Raw genomic sequence first — 19,811 nt, forward strand, 5'->3', positions numbered from 1 at the left:
AGCAGTAGGTCTCAACAGTGGTCTTCAAATATTCAGTAAACCATGTTGTCGACAGATGTGCTGTCATCCAGGCTTTGTTGTTCCATGTGTAGGGCACAGGCAGAGTAGTTTTAGCATAATTCTTAAGGGCCCTAGGATTTTCAGAGTGGTAAATAAACATTGGCTTCAACTTCAAGTTGAAGTCACTGGCTGTATTAGCTCCTAAAGAGCATCATCAGCCTGTCCTTCGAAGCTTTGAAGCCAGTCATTGACTTCTCCTCTCTAGCTATGAAAGTCCTGAATGACAGCATCTTCCCAATATAAGGCCATTTCCTCTACATGGAAAATCTGTTGTTTAGTGTAGACACCTTCATTAATGATCTTAGCTAGATCTTCTGGGTAACTTGCTACAGCTTCTACATCAGCACCTGCAGCTTCACCTTGCACTTTTTCCTTATGGTTATGGCTTCTTTCCTTAAACCTCATGAACCAACCTCTGCTAGCTGCAAACTCTTCTTCTGTAGCTTCCTACCTTCTCTTAGCCTTCATAGAATTTAAGAGAGTTAGGGCCTTGCTCTGGGTTAGGCATTCACAACTTGGCTAACTGTTGCAAGAGGGAGGCCTTGCTTTTGACCTATTTTGGCTTTCAACACGCCTTCCTCACTAAGCTTAATCATATCTAGCTTTTGATTTAAGATGAGAGACATGTGACTCTTCCTTTCACTTGAACACTTGAGGCCAGTGTAAGGTTATTAATTGGCCTAATTTCCTTATTGTTGTGTCTTAGAGAATAGGGAGGCCCAAGGAAAGGAAGAGAGATGGGCAGGGTGGCGGGGGTGGGTGGGAGTGGCTGGCAAGTGAAGCAGTCAGAGCACATTAAGTTTACTGTCTTATATGAGTACAGTTTATGGTGCCCCCAAATAATTATAAGCAAAGATCACTGATCAGAGATCATCATAGCAAATAATGGATAGCACCTAATAACAAATAATGAGAAAGTTTGAAATATTCTGAGAATTACCAAAATGTGACACAGACACAAAGTAAGCAAATGCTGTTGGAAAAATGGTGCCAGTAGACTTGCTCAATGCAGGTTTGCCACAAACCTTCAGTTTGTAAAAATGAAATATCTGTAAAGTGCAATAAAATAGGTGTGCTTGTACTCTCTACCCGTTAGCTGTACTAAATCTATAAGACTCCAAATGTGATCATCGAAGAGCCCACTGAGTGGCAGGAAGTCTCTCAAAAAGCAGTCCCATAGTTGGTGACTTCGTGTACGTCAGGCTTGGTTTGGGAACTCCACTAGTACAAAGAAAATGGCTGAGAAGTTTGTTTTTTAATGACTCCCCCAGAAGCAGAGCTAGAACCTAAGAGATTTTCCAGTCCCTTCTGGGCTCCTGGCCTGGGCATCTCCAGACCCTCTGGAGGGCTGCTTAGTTCTCGTCATTAGGATCTCCAGGGGTGAGGGGCAGCCTCCTCTTATAGCCCACTTCCCTGTTCTGCTACCCTGTCGTGACACTGTTGCCTTTGTTAGTGTCTACTGAACACCTTCTCTGTGCCAGATCCTTGGGAGCCATGAATGAAATACACCCTTGGTCTCAAGACCAGAAGGGCAGAGTTGCTATCATGTGCTAATTAAGTGCACTGACAGATGGATGCCCGGTGCTGTAGGAGCCAGTCCCTCCTGATGACTGATGGAGATCTCTCCTCAAAGGCGGGCCCAGTTCACCCTGCTCACTCCTCTGCGGGCAAGGAGAATCAGAGGCTCAGTTCCCAACACCATCCACCCACGAGTTATCCATCGGCCTCCCTCTCACAGGATCAACCTCTTCATCATCAGGAAGGTCGCTTCTGGGTGCAGGAGATGGTAGGAAGCAGCCCACTCCCTATGTTCCTGCCGGCTGCTTTACAAAGGAGCAGAAGAGCTGCCCTGCCAGGCCATGGTCCAGGGCCCTCCTTTCTGTTACATGCCATTGCAACCCTTAGCAGTCCGTCTCCCAGCTCCCAGAGCAGCCAGGAGGAAAACCAAGCACACTGTTGGCTTTCTAAATACCACCTTGCTTCCCCCGATGACTCGTATGGGTTTGTGTGAGAAGACTTGTTAGGACTATTTGTTCTACAAGGCAGGCCCTCAAATGACCAAAGCCTGGCTCCCTGGGTTGGCCTTAGGGTTAGGGAATCAACTCTTCGTACTTGCTACTTACATTAGCCTGTGTAGTTTTATGATTGGTGCTTGGTCTCTGAAGCCTTTTAAGAAGTTTTATTTGAAGACAGTAGTGATGAACCTAATCCCAAATGTAGAGAAAAAAAAAATGTTTCCTGGGAAATGCCTGAGAATTGCCAGGTGTTTTTATAGAGCCCAGGAAAGAGAGAGGAACAGGGAATGAAGAAAAATAAGAAACAGTAGGAATTTCGTACACGTGCTGAGCGTGTGATCAAAGACATGGTCACTGTCTTCGGTAGGAAGGGGCAAGTGGGAAATAGACAAGACAAGGCATGAAAACCAGCCACCTGTCTCTCCTCTGCCACTGCCGCCTTCTCCAGGGCCCTTCCCTAGCTTCTGCTCCTGGGGGATGGTCAGAGGCAGGCTCTGAGGATGGGAGACTGATGTACTGTGTGGGATGGGGCCTCGGATCTCCTTGCCCTTATTTTTCAGGCCTGCAACCCTCCCACCCACCTAACTCAGCCTCCACTGTATAGTTGAAGGAACTGGGGCCCAGGGGGTGAGGTGATTTACCCCTTATCTGACAGCCCGTTAGGAGCATGGCAAAGCAGTCATGTGCAGACTTGAGGAAATGGTGTCTTTGTTTCTGGACTTTAAAAGGATATTAAAATGAGAACATCTTATTGGATTGGAAATTTAACAGACTGAGTGAAAAGATATGTGAAAACGTTACAAAGCCAGTGGCGTCCCTAGTCGTGACACAGCTGAAAACTAAAGTGTTGGGAAAGTAGGACGTTCTTCTTAGTGTGACTGTACCCCTTCCCTACCCTCTCTGTTGTCCCTGTAGGCCGCCAGCTCACCGGAGCCGAGAGGGCCTCCACGGCCACCGCAGAGGAGACGGACATCGATGCAGTTGAGGCCCCGCTCCCAGGGAATGATGCCCTGGAGTTCAGCCGAGGTGTGACTGACCTCGACGCGGTAGAGAAGGAAGGAGGCTCCCATACAGACTCCAAGGTAAGCCGGAGGTGGCCCACCCAGGTGGTCTGCACGCATATCACCTCCCAGAGCAGTTTGTGTCACAGCCTCAGCCACTGTCAGTCACCTCTTAGCGCCTGCCGGGTCACCTTTAGAGTGAGGCGCTCCCCAGCACCGTGGTGGTTCCAGAGCATGTTTTACTTCCTTTCAGAGGGGCCTAACTTCTAGAGATTCACTCCCCGCGTGTTGATGCTAGACACTGCTGCGTGCCAGGATGCCACAGAGCTCATTGCTGATGCGTGCCACCCTCCAGGGTCCCATCAGCCCTGGGTCCCCTTCTTCTCAGTGGAAGCCCCACCTTTAATGGCACCTTGTCGCTGCACAATACCTGTGCATGGCTAATCCTTGCACCATGTGACGTGATCCCCGGGGGCTTAGCTGAAGGAGCAGAGTGAGTTAGGGCTGCCTCTGCCTGCCGCTAGCGGTTGTGTGCCTTTGATGCTCCTGGGGAGGCTGGAGATTGGTCCCTTGGAGGTTAGAAACTGGCAGACCACCTCAGGCATCATCAATTTCAACCTCGTATCGTAGGGGTGAGATGATGGATGCCCTCAAGGAGTCCCTGATAGGATCCAGGTTAAGAAACTAAGAACCTCCAACCCGAAGACAAAACAACCCCCCCCCCCTGCACCCCCCTCACCCCTGCCAACAGGAGGAAAATACTGACAAATTCCCCTTCCTGTAGATTCCCTGCCAGTTCCCTGTATCAGGAGTGCCTCTCTTTCCTCACCATTGCAATGCCTTTTCTGAAGTGGAAGTCATTAGGCTAGTTCATCAGAAGGAGAAACCTATCTAGTTTGAAGGGCAATATTGTTCCAGATTGTCTGCCTGATGTCTTCTTTGGTGCCCAGTTTGTACTCTGCAAGTGGCAAAAGCCCTCTGTCACTGGGTGCTTCCTCTTGCACATCTGAAAAAGGACCAGCAGCAGAGCTGCCAGAAATCAAATTCAACCCTGTGCTTGAATCCTCTGGCTCACAGAAACCGTCTTAATGAAAGTGTCCAACTACCAGGAGGGAGACAGGAGGGAAGGGAATAGAAACTGCTTTCCCCTTTCAGAGAGAGGATCTCTCCAGACCACTATCTGTGTCCCGACTTGCTTCCCTGGTGGCTCTCACTGTGAGAGGAGGCCGTGCTGGGCTGGAGCGCCTCCCTCACTTGTGGCCAGCCCAGGAGAACCCTGCAGAGCCTGGAAGAGGGAGCCCTAAGAACACAACAAAGTAAAGGTAGAAGCCGCCCCGTAGTGGGGTGGTAGGTAGCTGTCTTTCATAGAGACAGATCCCTCTAAGTCCAGAACCTCAAGTGACTCAACAACATGGTATAGTTGGAAGCTATGGGCAAGTGATAGGATGATCTCAGCTGCCTGGTCTCCCATCACATGGCATCAGGTGTCCAGATAGGGTTTTCTGATTCTGTGGTCCCAGCCCAGGCCATCAGATCATCATCTCCTCTGTGGGAGTCTGTCCACATTTCCACTGAAGACGTAGCATTGCGGCTTCCCGGGTGGCGCAGTGGTTAGGAATCCGCCTGCCAATGCAGGGGACGCAGGTTCCAGCCCTGGTCCGGGAGGATCCCACATGCCGCGGAGCAGCTAAGCCCGTGCGCCACAACAGTAAGCCTGCGCTCTAGAGCCTGAGAGCCACAACTACTGAGTCTGTGTGCCACAACTACTGAAGCCCACGTGCCTAGAGCCCGTGCTCTGGAAGGGAGGCCACTGCAATGAGAAGCCCGCACAATGAAGAGTAGTCCCGCAACTAGAGAAAGCCCACGCACGGCAGTGAAGACCCAATGCAGCCAAAAAAAAAAAAGGACGTAGCATTTCCAGCTCTTGGTTAAAAGCGGGCCATTTCACCCCACCCTCCTACATGCTGTATGTATTAAAGGCAGAGTGAGGCCCCTAAAGGTGGCGCCTACCCAGGGTCATGCCGTGTCTCCTCTTCTCCGCCAGGTCTCAGCCCGCCCCCAGGAGCCCATGCTGACAGCCTCGCCCAGGATGCTTCTTCCCACTTCTTCCTCGAAGCCCCCGGGCTTGGGCGCGGGCACACCGCTGTCCACCCAGCACCAGATGCAGCTCCTCCAGCAGCTCCTCCAGCAGCAGCAGCAACAGACACAAGTGGCTGTGGCCCAGGTTCTCCTCAGCCTCCTCCCTACTTCGCAGGCTCCACTCTCATGGGCTTGACGCGCCTTCCTTAGCAAGGGGCACAGGGCAGGTTTACAACCTAGCGAGCTGTGAGGGATGGCTCCCGCTGTTGGGTCGTTGCTTGTTGAGGAATGAGGGCGGCAGGGAGGGGAGAGATGGGGGACGCGGTAGAAATGGGAAGAAGTGTTTTGGCTTCCCGTGTACCCCCGCTCTGAGTTGGGCTTGGCTGGCTTGGCTGGATGTTGTTGGATAATGGTTTGAACTTACTAAGGAACAAGATGCACATAATTTCACCCTTCCTTTCCTACCTTCATTTGCTGGTGTTTGGGGTTGGAAGGGACGCCTCTGGAGTCAGGACAGATGTGACTTTGTGATACCACTCTTAAAAGAGTTTAAAGTATGAATTTGTCCCAAACACCCTTGCAGAAGCTACCACCCTGGAAACCTTGTCCATAGGGATTTCCATGCCTCTGTTAGTCATCTACGCATTCCAGGAAGGATTTTTTTTTTTTTTAAAGATTTCTCCAAGCAGAATTTGATACCATACTGGCCTGGAGTTCATTATATTGGGATTTAACTTACAGGAACTTAGGCGTAGTATTTGAGCCATAATGAGAAGAGTTGGCTTAGATTTCAGGAGCCAAGTGCTGTTGGAGCCCTGAAGACGTGTTGCGCTGCTGCTGCTTTAGAAAGGAGGGGTGAGCTGATTTCCCTGCTGCTTTTAGCAGGGATGCCTTTCGCTTGCTTTCTGTACAGGGCACGGTAGAGTCCACATCTTCCTTGGAACTTGTGAGTCCGAGCTTCATCTTCTCTATGGGCAGTCGGGGAATAGTGAAGACACAATCATTTGTACCGTTTACAGGCTGAATTCTGTGGTAGGAGTCAGACAGGGTGAGGACCTGGGTGGGTAGATGCAGACAGTGAGGAGGAAGGTGGGGTCTTCAGGCTTTGGAGAGTTGGTGAGAGATCGGGAAAGGCAGCTCTATGCATCGACATTCTACATCTGGTCGACCAGGCTGGCCTTCTGCGTTCTTGAATGAGAACACGAAGACTTCTCTAGGGAGCTCTTATCGATCCTCATCGTTTCTTCTCCTTACTCGTCTCGTGACCCTTGGGTGGAGTGAATCACCCAGGCGGAGCCGTCCTTTCCAACACATACCCCTTGAGGAAGCATCCAGCAGCCTACCCAGAACGATGCAATGACTTGGGTCTTGAAAAGACCTTCTTTGTAACAGTCTCACCCTGACCTGGGCCTGAGGCCCAGCCTCATGGGTGCCTTTTGCAGCCAGGTTTCAAGAGAGGAAAATCAGTAGGGCACTGCTTCCAAGGGATTTGAACCTTTTTAAAAATCCAGACCATGAACCCAAAAGGATGTGTGCTAATTCTAGGAGGATTCGCAGGTGTTCCCAAAACAGCAACAAAGAGGAGGAATGTCATTAATGGCTTCTTATATTGGGGGGAAAAATCATCGCCTTTCGTCAGATAACACAGTTCATCTCCTCTAGTTACTAACGGAGTGGCTGTCCCGAGAATCCCCTCCTCCCAGGTGTGATGGCTGACAAGAGCAGAAAGCCGGCATGCTACAGCACGGGGCCGTTCAGCAACTCATGTCATTTCCAAAGTTTCCCATTAAATATAAATCCATCCTCCAGCCATGATACTTTTCTCCTTCAGCATATCAGTTGCCGAGTAATTATTATTTATCTAAGAACGGGCTTGATGCGTATTCATGGTGAATATTATCGGAGAGGCATTTGAATGTGAACTCACTGCTTAATACTAAAGAGAAACTGTTTGCACATGTACAGTCTGCACAAGAAGAGTGCTGTGGCAGTTAACGTACTCAGCGAAGCCACAAGACCTGTAAGTCTCCCACAGTCAGGATGAAAGTCTAAGAGTGGTTCTCTGGCCCAGAATCAAGCATCTGTCTCAATCAGGCGTCACTGCCCTGGCCCTATTTTAATTGCCTCTGTCCTTGAAGACAGTGAAGCTAGGAGAGGGGAAGAGCACGGTGCTTGCAGTTTACTTGATGAGCCTCTCTTGGTTCCAGCTACTTCCACAGGCTGGACACCCTCAGCCTCTCCTGCACTTGGAATCTGTTGATTATAGTTGGTGGTGTCCTGGTTGAGTCTCAGTTCAGGCAGTGACATGATTGAAAGGCCACCAGAGTGCATCCGTATCCCACATGGATGAAATGACTTGGGGTAGGGACGTAGACTTCTAACATCTTCAGGTCAGACAGCACCTTGAGGTCTTCAGAGAGCTTCTGGAGCAGATTCCTCTGCCCTTCTCTCCCTTCCTCATAAGCAGTCTCTTCAGTTTGCCCCTTCCTTTGCTGCCCGGGAATGAAGCAGCCGTATTATTGTAACCTCTCAACTGGCTTTCAGCTCCCCTGTCCTCCGGACCGATTCAGTCCTAAACCAGCCTTCAGCGACAGGCTTCTCTGCGTGTTCCTCTCCCACTCTCTTTGTAGCATTTGATCCAAGGGCTTTTTATTAGTATCCATATCTTTGGGTATAAACGATATAAGATTCATAGGTGGACTAATAGATAGGTCTTCTTGACATCTTTCATGCATTTAAAACATATCAAATCTGGCATACTTGGTTTCTCTGCACAGTGTCCAGTATGAGGTCAGTTTTTACTTGTTCTGTCAGACTCTACTGCCATCAAACTGCAAGGTTTCTTTCTTCGTTAAACTACCAGCAGTCCTCAGAATTCCAATGGGTAATACTGTGATCTCAGCACTTCAGTGGGAACGTATTTTCCTTTGCTCTGGGGCATCCAAGTCCTCCTATGTGGCTCCCAAGAAGAGCTAAGGATAAAGATAGTTTCTTGCAAACAGGTGCACTCTTGGGGGTCCCTTGTTGCATGATTTATGCCCCTCTCCCCCATTTATTCTCACAGGCCAGTCTGGTTCTACTGTTATCAATGGGGCTAGGCTTAGATCTCCTTCACAGCATTCTGATTTGGCCTGAGACCTCAAGATCTCTCCCAGCCTCTCCCTAAATTGGTTCAGAGCTGGCCTAGAAAGGGCCTGTCCTGGCCTTAAAGGTATCCAGGCAAAGGTTTCGCTCAGCTGCCTCTTAAAAGCATTTCTAGATTAGATATCAGTGTGTAAATAGTGAACCCCAAGCCCTTTGGACCACTTTCCCTAACCCAGCATGAGGCTTGCCTGGCTGCACTAGCTTCCTGCTTTTAGATGGACCAGAAGTTCAAGGGTGCGAGCGAGAGTATAGCCAAGCCTTGAACCAAAGCTGGGATGTAGCTGGCGCCCGCATGGCCACGGGCTGGGCCCACACAGCTCCAGAATTGATCCAGGCGCTGTGGCTGACTGGCAACAGTTAAGTAGGCCAGGCTCCTTCACAGTTTGCCAGTTCCTGGCCTAGCTCATGGGGAAAATGTTACACCGCAGCTCAGTGTTGCTATTTAAAGATTTCTCCTCTACCTGTGCCACTTGCACTTGTTCTGAGACAAGTGGTTGGTTACCTGTGCTTTGCAATTGTGTATGCCGTAGTTAGAGGAACAGCGCTAAAAACCCTCCACACCCCGCCGAGGCCCTAGTTTTAGCATCTGGCCTCGTGGCTTCCCCCAGTCCCCAGCGCCCTGGGTGCACTGCCCAGGTCCCCTGCCTTGTGCATGCTGAGACAGCGCTGCCTGCCTCCGCTTGTGTGTCCGGTGTGTGTGTGGGCAAATCGCTCTGGTTCTCCTCACTGCCATTTCCATGTGCCTGCCGCTCCCTAACTTCAGCCTGGGCCTGCCCCCACTTCTCGCGGAGGAGCTGGAGTCCAGGCAAGTAGGCTGGAGAGCCAGTGGGCAGTGGTCTGGTGTTGCTGGGTGGGTTGAGGGTGGGTATCTGAGTTTTGGGAAGTGGCACCCCAGCTGGAGGGCACAGGGTCGAACTTACGCTTGGAGTGCTGTGGCAGGAATGCAGAACCGGACACCGCCCTCCAGGCGTGGCCCTCCCGCGGACTTAGATCGTGACCAGGATAAGTCATTGCCAAAGACCACACAGCTCTGGAAAGGCCAGGCTAACTCCTGCCTTTCCAGAAATTGATATGGCCTACATTAAATTGCCTCACATGTAAAGGAAGTCTTGGCTGTTTTGTCCCAGCTTGGCCTGGTCTGGGTTCTCCTGTGGTGTGCAGACTGGTGCAGCGACAGGTCGGAGCCTTATGCCTGCTGCCACTTTTGGCGGCTGCAGGAGCAGAAGGGCTCGTTAGCGCTGGGGTTTAGGCAGCAGCAGCAGCGTGTACTTTCTCATTCCCAGGGTTTGAAAATGCCCGAAATGTCATAACGACGTTTGCAAAGCTAAAGTTCTTATTTAGTCTGGCACGAGGAGGACTCAAACACGGCATTTTTCATGGTGCTGAGTGCCAGTGGATTTGTGATGAAAGCATTTGATGTACTGTACCCCCACCACTAGAATGGTTACCTGCAAAAGAAACTTCCAATTTGTTTTCCCCTGGCTTCTGCAGGAGGGAATTCCTCTTTTGTTCCCAGTCCTAATTCTCTGACTTCCCAGCGGAAATCTAGAGATGTTCTTCAGTGAGCCTTTAGTGAATGGCCCCTGGTACTGACCACTCCATACATCTGGATGTGAGATCACAGACTGTCCGAGCCTCTAGCCAACCCTCTCAGTTGAAAGATGGAGAAAGGGAGGTCCAAGTAGAAGTGAATTACCTGCAGTTGCGTAGGGAGTAACCAACAGACTCAAGTGTTCCAGCTTCCGTTGGGATGTTCAGATGTGGGGTTCAGGCACCCGAGTCTGTAGCAAGTGTGTGCAGGGAACCCTCCAGAGATGCCAGTTAGCGGTAGGCAGGATTCTCCACGTTTTCTGTTTACATGCATTGAAAGTTTTGTTCCACATTTATGCCTAATGTCTCGGTTTTGTTCCAAAGAAAATAGAAAATGGATAATTAGCAATTCTGTCTGCTCAGTATATTCCTTTCAATGATACTCTTAGTTGGAATAAGTTACATTACTTGCAGATAGAAGGTTAAGGTTGGCCTTTCCTCTGGGGGCCCTTCTGGGGGGTGGGCTTCCCACAGCAACTGTCCTGTTTCTCAGAAGCAACAGGATCTGAGGGACTCTCGGGTGAACTACCTCCATGCCTCAGTTTCCGGGGAAGATAGAGGCTTAATAGCCATCCACCATCTGATATCCAGATCGAAATATTATTGCCACTCTTTTTTCTCTGTTCTCACCCTTCTCTAGATCTCTCTTTAGATTATCTGAGGCAACAGATGAGGCTGATTTCTGGACCAAAGTATCAGTTCTGTCCTTAGCAGCACCTGGTGGAGAACAGATTTACTTTAGATTCCTTAGGCATCCGCCCCCCCCCCCCCCCCCACCCAACCACCGAGGGAAAGATCGGCCTCACCTTGGGAGCCACTAATGGAAAGTGGCAACTAATCTCGTTAGTGGCCCCACTTAGAGGCAGAGCCAACTGCAGGATCAGGTCCTTAAATCCGGGCAGCGGGAGAAGCAGCCGCTGCATCCAAGAGTATGGTCTCCGAGTGCTGGCTGCTGGGAGGGCTGGCAGGACCCTGGGTCAGGCTTGGCCAGACGGTGGGGCGGACATGGTCTTTTACTCCCTGATAGAACGTGAATCTCTTTGGAGCGGATTACTCTTCAGCAATCCAGAGCATTTGTTGTCTGAGCCAGAGAATTGGCTTTTCCAGTTCCTTCCTTCTCTCTCCTCCGCTCCTGGTTGCGGCTCTCCCACCCTGCTCACCCTGACTCTGTGTCTTTATCCATACCATGTTTTCGGTTCAAGAAAACGCTCTCTCCCACATGCCTTGATCCAGGCCACCAAATTCATCAGCTGTGCTTATTCAGGGACCTTCAGAAACCCTCCTCGAGAACCCTTTATCCACTTCTTAGCAGAAAAATCACATATGTGTAAACACTGTCATCATCTCGTGACTCAGTTTCTTCAAACCAGGGTCCTGACAGAATCACCCCACCTCTCCTCCCACTGAATTGTATCCCCACACCCAGATTGTGCACGAAGAGCAGACCCTACTGGGCCCTGAGCATTCGGGGTATGCCATTGCCAGGTGCTCTACCATGAGAAGGCGAGAGTTGATGAGGGTCCCCCTCTTCTCATAGAGGGCGTCTCTGTAAAGCTGTTTACCTCAGCCCTGCCGGGGTTGCTGGATGAGGCCCTGTTATGAGTCAGTCAGCAAACGTTTGACATTTGCCAGGTATGAAGCATGCTTCCAGGTGCCCTGAGAAACAAAAAGGGAATGGAAGGTCAGGGAAGGAAGCTGACACTCACCCACAGATGTGGAAACACAGACCATGACAGCCATTTCACTGACTTAGAAAGGGCATGTGTAGGGCTTCCTATTTCTCACGGTATTTGGATGCGAGGAAGGGAAGAGGGATGATTGCAGGGGGTTTACTGTGACACTGTTCTTAGCTAGTGGGTCAGTATATCAGTTTTTGGTTTCGTTTTTTAAAAGAGAAGAAAAACGTACCTGCCTCAACACAGCAGTAATACGTTAGCTGTCAAAGGAGTTCCGACAGGGATGGAGCAGGGGGCAGGGTCTGGGGCCCAACTCTTTCCTACCTTTTGCTCGTGGTGTGGGGCTCTGAGTCGTGGGGCTCTGAGTCGTACATGAGTGACACATCGTGGCCCTCACTCAGGACAGAGAGAGATCCAGCGAGCAGCTTCTTTTGGCTTCTCCTCTGAATTGCAAGCCCGGGTGCCCATTTTGCCCGGGGCAGGGCTTCTTTGTCTCGAATTGAACGTGGAAGGTGTCTCTGGTCCTGGCCGTCCACCAGTGACTCACGTTTGCATTCACGTGCCTCCCTTCTCTCTGTCCTGTCTTCTCGCTGTCTCCTCTGCCTGCTCCTCCCCTGCAGGTTCACTTGCTGAAGGACCAGCTGGCTGCTGAGGCTGCGGCGCGGCTGGAGGCCCAGGCTCGCGTGCACCAGCTCCTGCTGCAGAACAAGGACATGCTTCAGCACATCTCTCTGCTGGTGAAGCAGGTGCAGGAGCTGGAGCTGAAGCTGTCGGGACAGAACGCCAGTAAGCCGGGGCCCTGCCCAGCCTCACCTCCGTGGGGAAGCTCTGGAACCACATGTTCTCTTCCCTAAAGCTTTCTGGGGGTGCTTTATTGGACCCCTGACCTGACCTGGTATCCCAGCAGAAAACAAAGGCAGCTCTGTGTGTCCCATTCGTACATTTCATGGAGTTATAAAAAGGCAGGGCCAGAGAGGGGCTTGGCTGCCTTCTAGCCCAGTGCCCAGACTTGACCTTGAAAGTCCCCGGGAGTCACGACCGCATGTTCACCCAGCCTCTCCTCGATGGGGGCCCGGGCTCTTTACACGTAAGCTAGGGCTGCCCGTTTCTTTCTCAGGGGGCCTTTCCAGTCGAAACACGCTGAGCACCTATCGTGAATCGTGGTCTCTGTGAGCTCTGCAGGAGACATCGAACCGTTTAGTAGTTTACTCTCCCCGCACTATTTGACAACTCGGCAGCATAGAAAAGGCTGGCAGCAGTCCGTCTGTTTAATGGATAAGGCAGAGGAGTAAACTGTGGCCAGCTAGCTCTGCTGATTAGTGGCAGAGGTTGCCTGGCTCCCAGCCTGAGATGCCTGCCTCCACTCGCAGCCACCCCCAGGCTGCACTGAGAAGTACTAGAAGACAGCGTGTCTCCACCCCTTCCTCCTGAGCTTGTCCCTGGGTTGTCTGCTGCTCTAAGTGTGCACCGGCTGTGGACCAATATCCATTGATCGTATACATAATCTCATTTAATCCCTATAGTGGTAGGTGGTGCTGTGCCCATTTTACAGATGAGGAAACGGACTCAGAGAGGTTAAGTAACCAGCCCACAGTTTCAGGCCTAGCAAAGCGTGGAGCCCAGATTCAGACCCAGGTCTAATGCTTTCCCTGTTATACCAGTAGTTCTCCCAAACGATCCCGTGAGCTTTTTAAAAAATGGATATTCCCAGATCCAACCCACAGAGATTCTGCATTGGTAGATCTGGGGCAGGGCTGATAACTGTGTTTTTAAAGTGGCCCAAAGTTACGGGTTGGGAACCGCTGTACTTCACCGCTCTGAAAGCCTCTCTGGATTTTTATTTTTGTTTATCAAGGCCCTGTTGTATTTCTAATTAATGCCAGTTTACAAGGTTGCATTAAGTGTTACTACATGCTTTTAAGGTAGTTCTTCAGTTGGTTCCTTCTTCCTACCACACACCCCATTCAAAGCGTCCACGGACCTCACCAGCTGATCATGTGCTTATCGTTGCCCTGCCTTTACCACCTCCCCTGAGCTCGTCCCCTTCAGCCTGGCGTGTCTGTGCCGTGTGGGGTGGAAGGAAGGGCTGAAGAGCCCCTGTGAGGGTTCGCTCAACTGGCCAGGGACCTGGGTGGGCCAACGGTGGCTTCCAGACCAAGCAGCTTGCTAATGTCGCCCCCTCCCCCTCTTCTCCCCCACCTCCAGTGGGCTCCCAGGATAGCTTGCTGGAGATCACCTTCCGCTCTGGAGCTCTTCCCGTGCTCTGTGACCCCACGACCCCGAAGCCAGAGGACCTGCACTCGCCGCCCCTGGGCGCGGGCTTGGCCGACTTCGCCCACCCGGTGGGCAGCCCCTTAGGTAGGCGCGACTGCTTGGTGAAGCTGGAGTGCTTCCGCTTTCTCCCGCCCGAGGACACCCCGCCCCCTGCTCAGGGTGAGCCGCTGCTGGGCAGCTTGGAGCTCATCAAGTTCCGAGAGTCAGGCATCGCCTCGGAGTACGAATCCAACACGGACGAGAGCGAGGAACGCGACTCGTGGTCCCAGGAGGAGCTGCCCCGCCTGCGGAACGTCCTGCAGAGGCAGGAGCTGGGCGACAGCCTGGACGATGAGATCGCCGTGTAGGTGCTGTGGTGCTAGCAGGCGGAGGCCGTGGCCGAGGTGTGGAGGGGCCAAGTCTGGCTGCTGCCCCGGTAGGGGCTGCCGGCGAATGCGCACTGCTGAAGGATACCCAGGGGCCCCGAGGCGTTTACGGTTTCAGAAAAGGATTAGGGTTTTGCTTTGGAGGGTCAAGTGGGGAAGACATTGGATTCCCAGAAGTGAATCAGGTCCTGCCTCCTGCTTGCGACTACTGGGTGGGTGGGGGTTGGGCAAGGGGCCTCTCAGAGCCCATAGCTTTGGGAGAGGGTCCCTCTTGAGGACCATCAGGCTGCTGAAGGACCTGCTCCCTGCCCGCTGCATCATCAGGCTCCCCTGCTCTGTCGTGTGATGCCCCCTCGCCGCCCCCCCTACTTCTGTGGTCCCGACTATGAAGGGAAGCCATCGGTACCTTCTCAGGTACTTTGTGTTTGGATATCAGGATGCTACCAGTTGCCTAACTCTCCCCGACCTTCGTGGGAGGAATTCCTTCTCTAGGCCCTTGCAAAGATTGTAGAGGTCGAACGCTCTAGGCCGAAAGACAGGACAGTCCTTTCAGTGTGAACGTGGAATCGGGATGTGTCACATTGCGGGGATAAGCTTTCAGATGAATTGGATCCAATCACTTTCTCTAGGTGGGCTTCAGGTGTTGCTCCTGAGGGAGACTGGGAGTTTACTGTCATTCAGGCGCTTGCCGTGAAAGCCCGTGGGGAGGACAACCTCTTGCCTGCCCCAGATCAGTTAGGTCTGACTCCTCAGTGTGGATGCCCTGCCCACCGCCTGCCTGCAAGTCCAGCTCAGCCACATGGAGGCTGGAAAGCTGCCCTCTCTCCCCTGTGTCCTGCCTCAGGGGCTGTGCCAGCTGAAGCCTTTGTAGCACTCTTGCCTCTATAAAAGCCTCAGAGACCCGGAGCCCCCAGCCTTACCTCTCAACCTGTCCCTTCCACTGCACAGTAGTGATCAAAAAAAAAAAAGCAAACAGAGACTGGTAGCTGAGACCACTCAAGTCCACTCTTCAGAATCACTGCCACTTAAGTCAGACACGATAGTCACTTTGCCCTTGACCTGTCTCCCTGTGGATGCATGCCTCGAGCACACCTGTAAAAAGTGCCAGGTGCAATTCTCTTTTACCATCTAGGCCTAGAGATTACCACCTGGTACAGTGAGCTGATTGGGGCAGGGAAGGCTAGCTTACTTGTCCTTGGTTCCAATGAGGCCCTAAATGGCTGTTAACAGATTTAAAGGTGCCTGAAGAGAGCTGAGACATGGTAGTGCCAAGCGTTGGGGAAATAAGTCTTTATCTTGGACAGCAAACCACAGACCTAGACTGCAGTATTATTTGGGGATCAGTTGGCTGCAAAATTGAGTTCTTCAAGCCTAACTTGGCTTTATAAAATATAGAAATGAAAGTGCAGGTCTTTTCTTAGAGCTACAGTTGGATTTCTTCTAGACCAGAAAGTCCAAATTAAGGAAATAAATGTAGCTTTGTGTTAGGCTTCCTTGGTGCACGAGGGTGTCCGCGGAATGGGACGGGTGCGTGTGTGTGTGCATGTGTGTACACGTGTGCTGGCATTGACACACACGTGTGAGGGAAGGTGTATACGTGTGCATAGGCTTGTGAGAAGTGACCAGAGAGAAGAGAATGGGAATCTCCAGGGTGTTTGAATCAACAGTAGATTTGCGTTCTTTTTCTAATGTGCATTTGGTTGGAGAGAGGTGGTCCTGTTTTTGTTATACTTTCTAATTAATCATTGGAAGTAGGTCCAGGTACACAAGGGAAGGAGGAACCATGAACTCAAAGGAGAGAGGTTAGGAGTCCGGTTTGGCTGAGCCTCTCTAGCTAGCTTACAAAATCCTACCCGGGCTTCCTTGAGTGTGGGACCTCTTAGCCCATTAGAATTTGGGGTGTTCAGGGGAGTGGAAGGTCTGGCTTCTTCAGGCCCACTGCCTGCAAGCAGGGGCTGAGGACAAAGCCAGAGGCCAGTGGATTAGGTGTGTGGAATGTGGTAGGAGAAGGCTTCTTTGGGATGGGGAGAAGAGTGGGTGGGGGGGATAGTTTCTAAAAGGGTCTTGAAAACCTTGCCAAGGGAAGGAAGAAAGGAGACGGTGGAGCGGTTGAAGAATTGGAGAGACTAGTTCTATGTACCGCTGACTTGGGACCCATTTAAGACCCTTGCCCTCGGGGTGCCCCGCAGTGGTTTCCACCCACCTCGGCCCCATTCTTTCCCCAGTTCAGGCCCTCCCTGGAGCACTGGTTTGTGTGTTGGCATCCCACACCAGCGCACACTAGGTGTGTTGGAGGTGAAGGAGACAAAGGACAGATCTAGGGGCCTTGAAGGGTCACCAGCCACTGGGAAGGAAAGGGAATGTTGCAGACCTGATCTCCGAGCGATGTCACCCTGTCCTCCTCTCTCCTTGCTTCTTGCTCTGCTAACTCAACTCCTGCCCCCCTCTTTTTCATCCTTCTACTCTGCCCTGTATGGAGGACAAGTGGACACCAGGGGCGCCTCCCTTACTGTACCTGCCCCAGCCTTTCCTGGGTGCCAGCAGACTCTCGGGTACACAAGGCTCCCACAGTTGCGGAGCCAGGAAAGAACTTCTCTGCACAGGATGGACTGTATATTGGGACTGAAAATCATATTCCTGCTTATACCAATGCTGTCTATAAAGCCTCTTCATAGCCTCACTTCTCTCAACTCTCATATAGGGGTTGTGTTCCTTTTATTTTCTCTTTGCCTGACTGCTTCCTCCCACTCTGCCCCCTCCCCCTGAACGCTCTACTTCCTAAAACTGTGTGGCATTAACTCTGTTGGATCAACTCTCTGGGAAAAGATTCTGTTCATGTTAAGTGCACTTACTCCCTGGATGTTGTCACTAGTCTAGTGGCTTTTGCTAAATAAACCTTTCTTGTTTCTAAAAGCTTTTCCATTGTCTTTTCTTGCCTTTTCTATTCTACCTGCTCCTTCCCTCACCCGCCTCCCAACTTCCCGAGCCCGGTGGCATCAGCTCTGTGACGCACCATTCCCAAGGGTGTGTGGTGTTTAGAAAGAACTCGTGTGTGCCTTCAAGGAGCTGGGGAAGGTGGTGCCTTCAGGGGCAGTTGATTCAGACCAGCCTTGCAGGATCGGGCTGTACCAACGGTTCTTATCCAAGGGCGATTTCGCTCCCCCAAGGGATGGATGTTCGGTGACGTCTGGAGACGTTTTTGGTTGTCACAACTCGGAAGGAGGCTATTGACACATAGTGGTGGGAAGCCAGGGATGTTGCTAAATATTCTACAGTGAACAGAACAGGCCCACCACAAAGAATTATCCGGCCCAAAATGTCAGTAATGCCTAGGCTATACCCGTTTTTGTTTGTTTGTTTTTTATTTTGAACTCTCCCAAACCCCAGGTCTTTTCAAACTCCAGACATCACTGGACTATACTGGCGGCAGCAGCAAGTTTTGAGTGCTTGAAAAAGTGCATCATAGATATTTTCAGATATAATTAAGATCATCAAGATTATAAAATTTCACTGACTCCCCGACTAAATGTCTGAAGTATGTAGTTGGTAGGTTTCTGGATGGGCCCATTCCAGGAATGTCCATACTGGAGGCAAACAGACTTCTTCCCACACCTGCCTAGAAGGGTTATGGTGTCGCTGAAACACAGCTCAGCAGAGGAGTCCTGACTCATTGAGATGTGGGCTTTCCTGCAGGGAGTAGAAATGAAAGGGCAGGAGGGATGCTGGCAGAGAGGGATGTTAGAGAGATATGGAGCTGCAGGCTCTCGCAAAACCCACATCGTGAAAACCAGGCTCCCCTGACTGGAACGCGAGCCGTTTTGAAGGCAGAGGTTTCGTTAAACCTGATACTTTGGTAGGCCAGGCCTGAAGGAAAGTTGGAGGGTCAGATCAACCAGGGTCACATATCCTCTGCCCTTTTCGGGCTGAGTGAACTGAACTGAGCCTTACTTTCTTACCTGTAAAATGGGAATACAGCACACCACATAAGGCTATAATGAAGAGCAGATGCGATGGTTTTTAGAAGCACCCAACAGAATGCCTGGCAGTGGCCCAGGACACAATACCATTTACCCCCTCATTAACTGGTGGGGGGGCCGTGTTTGTTCTGCTCGGTGCAGTTGTGCTCTGTGTGCATTTTCTACTGTGCGGAAACTATTCAGAGCTCTGTACTGAGAAAGCTACTGGGGTCCTCATGACCCTACGTTAGATGTGAAAGGTGGAAAGTACCTGTCCTTAGGGAGAAAACGCTAAATTCTCGCACCTGCCAGGCCGTGATTAGCATGTGCTGTGGCCCTTGGGCTCAGTCCCTGGCCTTTGGGTGGATTTCTCTCTCTCTCTCTCTCCTTTTTTTTTTTTTTTTTTTTTAAGCTGTGCTCTGTGCCCATGATGTGGATACCCTAGAGGAGGGAGTGAGGGCTGGGCAGAGGGAGAGAGACCAGATGAGGAGTGATTCCGCACCTGGTCCTGCCACAGACCATGCTGAGACTGCGACCGGTCTCCTCAAGTCCATTCCGTGTCCCCCTCCTTGTACTCCCTCAGGAGCCCTATCAAGGGGGCACACGTGCACAGCAGCGTCTGTAAGGAGAAGCCTCCGGGGGCTCCGGTGGCCTTTCCATTTAGGAAAGCAAGAGGTCAGAGTGAGGACTAAAGACTCGCCAGAGTCAGTCATCTGCTCCCTCCGGGAACCGGGCCCTGGAAGCAATGGAATAATGTCAGGGCTGCCTGAAGACCACCCTGCCCCTCAGTGAGTGGATGGGACCCTGCATGTCCTGGCTCCCAGGCCAGCTGGAACCTGCAAATCAAGTAGACTCTGGGACTCTGACTTAGTGGGTGGAGGGTGAGGGAAAGAGTGGGGAACTGGGTGCAGGACTGGGAGTGCTCTCACAGCAAGGGACTGGTGTGTGATGGGGGTGTGAACCAGCCTGTTTCTCACAAAAGAACCACCAATGATATTTTTTTTTTTTTTTTTTTGCGGTACACGGGCCTCTCACTGTTGTGGCCTCTCCCGTTGCGGAGCACAGGCTCCGGAAGCACAGGCTCAGCGGCCATAGCTCACGGGCCCAGCCGCTCCACGGCATGTGGGATCTTCCCGGACCGGGGCACGAACCCGCGTCCCCTGCATCGGCAGGCGGACCCTCAACCACTGCGCCACCAGGGAAGCCCCCACCAATGATATTTTAGCAGAACAGTGATAAGCAGAAGCAGCTCGGCCAAACTATAAAGTGGGGCTTCAGAAGACTTAAGTATGTGACCACTGGAAGGGTAAGGGGAGATCCTCCACCCTAACCCATTGGCCAAGCAGTGGGGAAGCAGACACAAGGGGAGGGTTGGTGCCAGGGTCCCAGAAAGGAAATGCCCCCTTGCAGTGAAGGGGCCCACTGAGTCATTAGGGAGATGAAATGACAGGTAAATAAGGCCTAAAAATAAGACCATCAAACATAAGCTCTTTTTTCTGTAACCACATAATGGGCAAAACCGATGTCCTTGCTGCACCCTTGATGCTCATCCATTTTTCTGGGTCAGAGTTGGCTATGAGGTTTGCTCAGAAATGGAATAAGGGTCAGGGCTGTCTGCTGGGACATTTCTTGGTACTAAGAAGCAGTGTTT

The 19,811-nt window shown here is 51.5% G+C and overlaps 1 protein-coding gene across 4 annotated transcripts in view; it reads left to right on the forward strand.

The window, feature by feature from the left end:
- Positions 1 to 19,811, forward strand: part of LOC136128358 (carboxyl-terminal PDZ ligand of neuronal nitric oxide synthase protein) — a 312,580-nt gene that overhangs the window by 282,888 nt on the left and 9,881 nt on the right. For 2 of the 4 annotated variants that reach the window (XM_065884191.1, XM_065884197.1), the window contains exons 7-10: positions 2,991 to 3,161; positions 5,128 to 5,300; positions 12,186 to 12,351; positions 13,771 to 14,186. In XM_065884191.1, the coding sequence (XP_065740263.1) occupies positions 2,991 to 3,161; positions 5,128 to 5,300; positions 12,186 to 12,351; positions 13,771 to 14,186 (926 nt within the window). Of the gene's footprint in view, positions 1 to 2,990; positions 3,162 to 5,120; positions 5,301 to 12,185; positions 12,352 to 13,770; positions 14,212 to 19,811 lie in introns of those variants that run through there. The other 2 variants (XM_065884183.1, XM_065884175.1) reach the window with 2 other exon arrangements.

The sequence above is a fragment of the Phocoena phocoena genome, chromosome 1 (assembly GCF_963924675.1).
Source record: "Phocoena phocoena chromosome 1, mPhoPho1.1, whole genome shotgun sequence".
NCBI classification, from domain to species: Eukaryota; Metazoa; Chordata; class Mammalia; order Artiodactyla; family Phocoenidae; genus Phocoena; species Phocoena phocoena.